General features: G+C 39.7%; 1 protein-coding gene across 1 annotated transcript; it reads right to left on the bottom strand.

The window, feature by feature from the left end:
• Window positions 1-424: 424 nt before the first annotated feature.
• LOC128457621 (spermatogenesis-associated protein 22) lies at window positions 425-3,802 on the bottom strand. The gene is made up of 7 exons (XM_053442403.1): window positions 3,763-3,802; window positions 3,235-3,375; window positions 2,467-2,647; window positions 1,700-2,063; window positions 1,472-1,592; window positions 904-1,001; window positions 425-616 (listed from the first exon to the last, which is right to left on the bottom strand). Exons 1-7 carry the CDS (start codon window positions 3,800-3,802, stop codon window positions 425-427), a joined length of 1,137 nt encoding a protein of 378 aa, XP_053298378.1.
• Window positions 3,803-7,870: the final 4,068 nt, after the last annotated feature.

Raw genomic sequence — 7,870 nt, 5'->3', positions numbered from 1 at the left:
CTTAACTGCCCCGTTTTTCAAAGATATATTTTGAGATATTACCTCATCGTGTTTGCTTTACCTGAATTCACCTCTAAACAATGTCTGCTGTTCTGTCAATTTTTCTTTGTAATAAAAAATCCTTCAGAACTTACAACAAGAGAAGCTTTACTTTTCATTAACAGTTTGGTTAAGTTACCATTTCACAAATAAATAACAATAACAAAAACACAAATCCAGTACCGTGAGGGGATTCAACTGTTTAAATTCAAACACAAAACTTAAGACAATAAAAGGTCAAAAAGTGCTCAAACATGCTTTAAATCCCAAAGAACTTCTATGTTAGAACAAACTGTGTGTATGAACAAATTGACGTAAACTTGTCTGTCATAGACTATCATCGAACCCTATTTCCTTTCCTACAGCTGAAGATACATACTCGTCCTCAGATCTCATGGAATGATTTGATCAGTGCCCTCATTTCTGCATCAGATGCTTTCACAGCCTCGTAGGCGTTCCTCAGCTCTGAGGGGAGGCCGGGCCGGACGGACACACACATGAGGACGTCTCTGCTGCGGTCATAGTTGCCCACGCAGCGGTGAACTTGACCCCGGATCAGACGGGGCAGTTCCTGCTCCTGATGGACAAGATGCAGAAAGGAAGTAAATTCAAGTGATATCGCATTGCTGGATTTTCTATTGGCAATATTTTTCCATATTTGTGAAATGCCACTATTTATTAAATCCAACAGATATTTAAGTTACTTTTACTTGTACAGTGAATATACAGTATAACCAAAGTACATTACTATCACCATTAAAATGATGTATCAGAGCAAGTAAATGTGGGCAAATTGACATTTATCGACTCAGGGAAAATTGCTTTCATTCTTTGGAATTTTTGTCTAGAGTATTTTTTCCTCACAGTTTCATAGAAGACACACTGCACAGCCTTTTTTCCATCTCTCATAAGGAAGGTCTTGGCTCCATGGCGACCCACAGTAACTGCAGAGTCAAGAGTGGCTAAGGGAGAACAGCCAGTTAGATGAATGATGCTTTAAAATGAGTAAAGCGGTATGCTGGAAGTCAGTCAGAGTTGAGGGTGCTAAGATAAAGTCTGAATGACCAACAATAACTAATCACAATTTTAGAAAAGCTAACATTCAGTAAACTTGACTTTAGGGCCTCAGGGATAATTTTAGAGACAAATTTGACCCAAAATTACCAACCAAAATCCAAAATTTGTTCAGTTGTAGTCTAACGTCATTTATTGACATTTTTTTTAATCCAGCAGGCTCAACAGAATATACACTTTATATTATGCTACCATCAAAATATGACTGTCGACAATTTTATGAAAGTGTCTTTAACTGATTTATTTGCCTTGCAGTGGCTGTCCCTCACCAATAGGGAGAGCTGTAGCCCTGATCAGCAACAATACTTCCAGTATATTTAAGAATACAGTGCATAACAAAAACTTCTAATAAACTGACCAAATATCTCAAAAAGGTACGGTGCTTTGTCTTTAAACTGGCTCCAGTGTCTCATGCCATCGATAACTGCAGTCAGGATCCTAAGTGAGTTCTCGTTGGTTGGTTTCATTGGAGGGGGCTCCTGCTGCATATAAATAAAGATGCCACCCTCATCAGAAACAATGTCATGAAGGCAAACTGTAACCATCGTTGTGTATTAAGTATAGATTTTTCCATATCTACTCCTACCCGAGTTTGAGTTGGTCGTGCAGTCTGAGGTTGATTTGAGCTTCTTTTTCCGTCAGAGGGGGAACTCTGTGGCCCAAAGCTGTTGGTAAATTTCCAGGTGTTCTTTAGTGGCTGAGCTGCACAAGCTAGTGGTTTGGTGGGAGTTGGGACAGGAGGGGGCAGAGGTCGAGACTGTTGGGGATACTGAGGCGTGGAAGTGGATGGTCTGTAAGACGACTGTTGACTCATATGAGAGAACCCAGTATTGGGTGATGCCTTGTTTTGTGCACGCTGAGTGCTGGGAGGACTCTGATATTTGTTGGAGCTATCGTTGTAGCTGGAATCCTGTGGTCTGACTGGGTAACTGGGCTGCCCCGTCTGAGTGCTGAAATAAAAATAAACCTTCTGTTTCACATATTAAGATCTAAAATTAAAAACACCAAATGTCAGTCAAACTTTCTGAGAAGACAACATCTGAATTTCTTTTGTTGATGTATGTTTTTTGACCATGCAAGTAAGATATGCATTCACTCTTCTTGAATAAACAAGTCACAGTAAATTCCGGTTTCCAACTTTCATGTTGCTCCTGGACGCAAAGTGGTGATGTCCAATATTTATTTCAACTTTCTCACATGTTTCTCAGGTGTCTGTTTGATTAGCTATGGTTTTATTCAGAATCATAATAAAAACTGTCAAACCTAAACAATTTAAGGGTCTGACATTGTGGATTTGCAGGCATTTTTCATATTATAACACAATAGAAAATGGGTTAAACCTGAAAAACATACCTGGTGTTTCCTCCTTTATATGGATGTGATATGGGTGCATATGCTCTCATTTTAGGAGCAGGTCGAGGAGCGGGTCTGTTAGTGTCAAACTGCTGAGACTGAGGGGATTGTGGTTTCAACCACTGGTCACTTTGTGAGGCACCAAATGACGAACCTGAGGCCTGGTAACATCCATAGGTACCTGTGAAAGAGCAAAGCTGTGGCTAATGGGGGTAAAACAGGTCGTACACTGATCAGAACATTTGAGGTTCGAACCCTGACTGCTCCAGTTTGATATTTATGGGGAAGATACTGAAACCCAAAAGTGCCCATGGTGATGTAACTGATGCGTCTTAGAGCAGCACAGTATAGTACTACTGTATGAATGTGTCTGACCTTAGTATAAAGTGCTTTGACAGTGTCCACTGTTTAAAGCTGTGAAGTGTCTTAATTCAAAGGGAGATACTTGATATTATTGTCCTTTTTCTTTATGTAATAAGACAAAATGAAAAACAAAATTCTCTAAATATAAAACAATGGTCTTGCTTTTGTGTTCACTCTAAGATTGTGATTTGAACAGTTTAACAACATCCAATAGACATTTGATCTTTAAAAGACATTTAGATGTCCTCTAATTGACCTATGCTACAGAGGGAAAGAAGATGTAAATCGAGGTGAAGTATTGTTTAAAATCCTTCCTGTTTTTAAGTTCATTTAGATTTGCCTTTTGGTATACTGCCCCCAAGTGTTGGAAATAAACTAGACACCTAAAGAGAGTGAACGCTTCACCTGGTTTGATGATGTGAGATGGAGCTGAGCTGGTGTTTGCCATGTATTCACTGTGGGAGAAGAATTCATTCACTGAAGGAGCAGATGTCAAAGGAACCCTGATTCTTTTCTTCTGGTTAAACAGCGGCACAGGGAGGCAGCCTGGTGGAGACAGGGGGAAAAAACAATGAATACAAGGTATACATGTGTAATAAACATTCACTTGATCTTTTCTTTCACATTATGAGATCGGCCCTTTTTTTTAAATGTCCTTGATTTTCAAGAGAGTAATTCATGGACCTTGAAGAAAAAAAAAAGATATATTTAGGGGGCTGCTATTTATGAGTGTGTGCACCACAGTAAATTAAAATTTGGTCTAATAAGGGGACCGTTGAATATGGTACTTCACCACTAAAAGCTAACTGGAACCACAATGCAACACACACAGCTTGGTGTCCTTATTCCACACCACACTTGAACTTGGCATGAATTGTGAATTATTCCATGAATCCATTGGCAAAGAGGAAAGGAATGGACATGTTTACGAACCTGCTGTCGGCCTCGTTGGCTGGTTTTCCTGTCTCCTCATCGTGGTTACTTAGAAGAGGAGCTTGTCCAGCTAGCTCCTCCTGTTAGCTGCTCCTGTTAGCTGCACAGGGGGACGTACCAGAGGGACAGTGGAGAGGACATTTTACCTGTGAAGTGTTGGTCACTCACTTTGATTCACAGTGAAAAGTTATCATTTTACTCACATTTAAAAACGTGTTAACACAGCTGATACGTGTTGTTTTAGTGTCTTGTCGTTTTAGCAAAGAGGTGTAAGTTAGCTGGCTAATGTTTTAGCCTAGAAGCTAAACTTTCAGATAGCGTGTCTAGCTAGTTAGCTGCCTAAAATAAGGCACTACATTACACATGTAGCTCAATGTACAGCTAAAAGTTGTATTATTGGTTAAAAAAAAAACTGTGAATATAGTTTATTAGTTACTCACGTTCTCTGGTCAGTTAAATGAGTTTCCGGTCCAACACCATGGAAAGAGAATGTCGCCACAAGTAACCAGCGCAGCATTCATGGTCCCGTAGTAAACACGGAAATCCTATCACTGCACTATCAGTGGAGATGAACACTCCAGTAATAATTATACAATAAATAATTATTTCAAGTGTCATTAGATTATATTCTGTCATTTTTTCATATATTTTTTAATTCTTTATAATTCGTTTCATTTTCTGGATTATGTTCTTTTTATGTTTTATGGTGTGTTATGTACCTGATATCTTGCTGCAGTATTGCCATCTATCTATCTATCTACAAGATCTATCTGTCGGTTTTTCTATCTGTCCATCTAATGATGTGTTAATATAAATCAGGACCAGATTAAAGGTTCAGTGTGTAAGATTAAGGTGAAAGGGATCAACTGGCAGAAATTTTATATAAAATAATCCCAGTGATGTTTTCACTTGTGTTTCATCTACACTGTAGGAATTGTTTTCTTTACCTGAGAATGGGCCCTTCTACGGAGGCTTCCATGTTATTACAGTAGCCCAGACCTGACAAACTAAACACCTTTTGAGTTTTTATGACAACTGAAGGCTACCACAGGTTCTCTTTAACTTTTGGAAGGGGAGTGTGAGGTCAGGGGTATCCAGCTGCAACATGCAACTTCCCCACTAAATTCTACACTCTGAACCTTTATGTCCAGACAATAATTATTTTGACATCTTATATTCTTCAGGCACTGTCTATCAGCACATTCAATTTAAAGTTAAGAATTGGATTCTGCATTAAGGTTCCAATTCTCTGCTTTGATTTGAGAAGGTTTACATCTGTTTTGACCAGTGTGGGAAATAAAGACCTCCTAACAAAGTGTAATTATGACAGAGTGACAAACTGACTCACAGAATACATGCACATTGGTGTGATGATTCTTCTATCCTCTGCTTTTGTCAGCAATGTTAAACTGGAGCAGGGAGGTTAAGAAAGAGACGTATCAAAACAACAGCCAGTAGAGTTTCTGTGAAGCTATTAATCTCACGATTAAAAAACATCATCAGCCCCCCTCTCTCTCATCCCAGATAGAAAGTCAGGAAAAACCAAGATTTCCCATGGGCAAAATTAAAAATGTTTTATTTGTTACGCTACCTCACCAGACTCCTCATGGTGTTTCAGGGGATTAATTTGAATAGCGGTAATCTTGGGTTAAGGCAGGGGTCGGCCACCTGCGGCTCCTCAGCCCCTCTGCAGTGGCTCCCTGTACAGTGTTGTACATGTTGCGCATATTTTTTATTAAGTTCACGAACGGTGAACTTAACGAATCAGTTTTCATATGATGAACTCAGATGAGTCAAAAGTATTCCCATTCATTACTCAAGTAGAAGTATAGATACTACGGTTTAAAAATACTTCTGTAGAAGTTGAACTATCAACTTAAGCTTTTTACTTAAGTAAAAGTGTAAAAGTACTGGTTTCAAAACTACTTAAAGTATAAAAGTAAAAGTAATGTAAGGGGAATTTTTTTTATTTAAATACATTAAAGTACCATATGTGTACTACTGAGCATTAACATGCGTTTCATGGAGCGGAAGACATGATAACTAGTTGCCAATAAGTATTGTAATAGTGCAAAAAGTCAAACTTCAGTGGAATGTTATCAATAACCTTTATTGGAAGAGACCTTGAGACCTTTGGACTAGATCCTGTATGTACATCAACATTAGCGATAGGCTTTGTTCAGCCGCAAAAGCAGCAGGTTCTCAAAGTTATTTGAGCCTATGCATGCTCTACCTGGCCTGAAGATGAGCCCTGCAACACTTAACAGTCTTTCACAGGCTGCTGACGCCCTGCCCTTTGTACACACCACCCGTTGCTACTAACGTTTGGATGGTTTAGTGAGGTCCTCGGATCGGCCCCGCCGGAGTCGGTAACGGCCCTGGCGGAGCGCCGAGAAGACGATCAAACTTGACTATCTAGAGCAGGGGTGTCCAAACTACGGCCCGCTGGCCATCTGCGGCCCGCCATCCATTTTAATTTGGCCCGCCTCAAAAAAATTTAAATTTTTTTTTTAAACTAATAATTTCGTAGCACTTAAATGGCACCTACTTATAGCACTTTGTAGTTTTGCTCTATTTTTGAAGAAATTGTACTTTCTTGATTCTTGTTGTTCTGGGTTTGTACCCTCGGGTAGGGGAGAGCGGGGTAATATGAGATTTTTTTTTACATTTGCTCCCCTCTAGGCGAGCTAAAATGATATATCAGTAATTCCCATTAATTTCCCATTAATTCAGGATGTTTCCTAGCAATGGAAATTATCAGAATGTCTTCAGGACAAAGGGCAGTGAAAATATGATTGTTTTTAAAAAAGTGGTCTTGTTTCTCACTTTACCCCAGCTTAGGGGTAAAGTGAGACAGACCAGAGAAATCAAGGGGGTAAAGTGATCCACTTACTTTTTCCACTTTAAAACTACCATAACAACAAATGTTGTAATAGGTCAATTAAGCAGATTTATGATTATTATGATTCATGTGATCTCTTGCACACCCTAGCTTACCTGCACATTGTTTCTCTGTCCAATTGGCAGGGACAGGGATATTGTTTTTCTCTGCATTTTCAAATGCCAGTTCACGGCACTTAACTGGAGCAAGGCCATGGAACTGGTCAGCTAGTTGTTTCAAGTGAGTGGCAAGCTCCTCCTCCATCTCATCTGTGAATATTCTCTTTGCCTCAGTTACTGCACCCAAGGCAACTGATTTTACTTCCCCTTTCTCTTTTTTCTTTATGAATCTTTTGAGGGTTGTCTTTTCAATATTTGCTTTTCTTAAGGACTTCTTTCCTTGCATGACCTCAGCGGCTGCACTCTCCATCTCTGCGAGGGGTGTTTGGCCCCAGGTTGTCTTCCTGGTGTAGTTTCTAGGCATGATGGCTTTTATACAATGTTTATGGCATTACAAATAAAACATATGTAATGTATAATTACAATAAAATATGTTTAAGACTAAACCTAACTTGTGCTTCATGTCTCACATCTCTTAGCAATTCAGGCTAATCTTCAGCTAGCATCAATCAAATGATTTTATATGTTGGAAGTTCACCAACATGTATGATATAAGTTTTTCTACCTGAATCTATTTGTTTTGACACAACAGTTGATGCAAGAAAATTTACTTTTACATGCAAAAAGCACATTTTTGTGAAAAAACATTCTAACCACAGCACCTGCACCAACTTCTCCTTCATGGCAAGGGTGGAATGGGAGGGGCTTGAAAACTTAATGATCACATGACCACAATTGTGTCCGTTGCCTAGATACAGGGGGTGTCTCACATTACCCCGCTCTCCCCTTCCCTTGAATGCACTGATTGTAAATCGCTTTGGATAAAAGCGTCAGCTAAATGAATTGTAATGTAATGGACTATGGTCCACTGTATTGTACTTCTCAGTTTTGACACTAGGTGGCGCCACGCCCCCCGCCCTAAGCGACGCGATTGAGGCGCACTTTCAACAGTCCGCTCCAGGGCAGGGGGGCGTGGCGGTGCGAGTGGCCCAGACCTTCAAATTTTTTTTGAATGTAGCCCTCGGGGCAAAAAGTTTGGACACCCCTGATCTAGAGGAAGTAAAAGTCGTAACAAGGTTTCCGTAGGTGAACCTGCGGAAGGATCATT

This window comes from Pleuronectes platessa, chromosome 15, assembly GCF_947347685.1.
Source record: "Pleuronectes platessa chromosome 15, fPlePla1.1, whole genome shotgun sequence".
In the NCBI taxonomy this organism is placed as follows: domain Eukaryota; kingdom Metazoa; phylum Chordata; class Actinopteri; order Pleuronectiformes; family Pleuronectidae; genus Pleuronectes; species Pleuronectes platessa.
This window is presented reverse-complemented; position numbering and strand designations above follow the sequence as displayed.

Bases quoted from the DNA above. Each gene is read 5' to 3' on its own strand.
- LOC128457621 (XM_053442403.1), bottom strand. From the start codon at position 3,802: ATGAGGAGACAGGAAAACCAGCCAACGAGGCCGACAGCAG. The intron at 1,002-1,471 runs GTCAGTTTATTA...GTTCTCCCTTAG, and splicing joins GTACCTTTTTGAGATATTTG to CCACTCTTGACTCTGCAGTT. The intron at 617-903 runs GTGAGGAAAAAA...CTTGTCCATCAG, and splicing joins AGTGTGTCTTCTATGAAACT to GAGCAGGAACTGCCCCGTCT.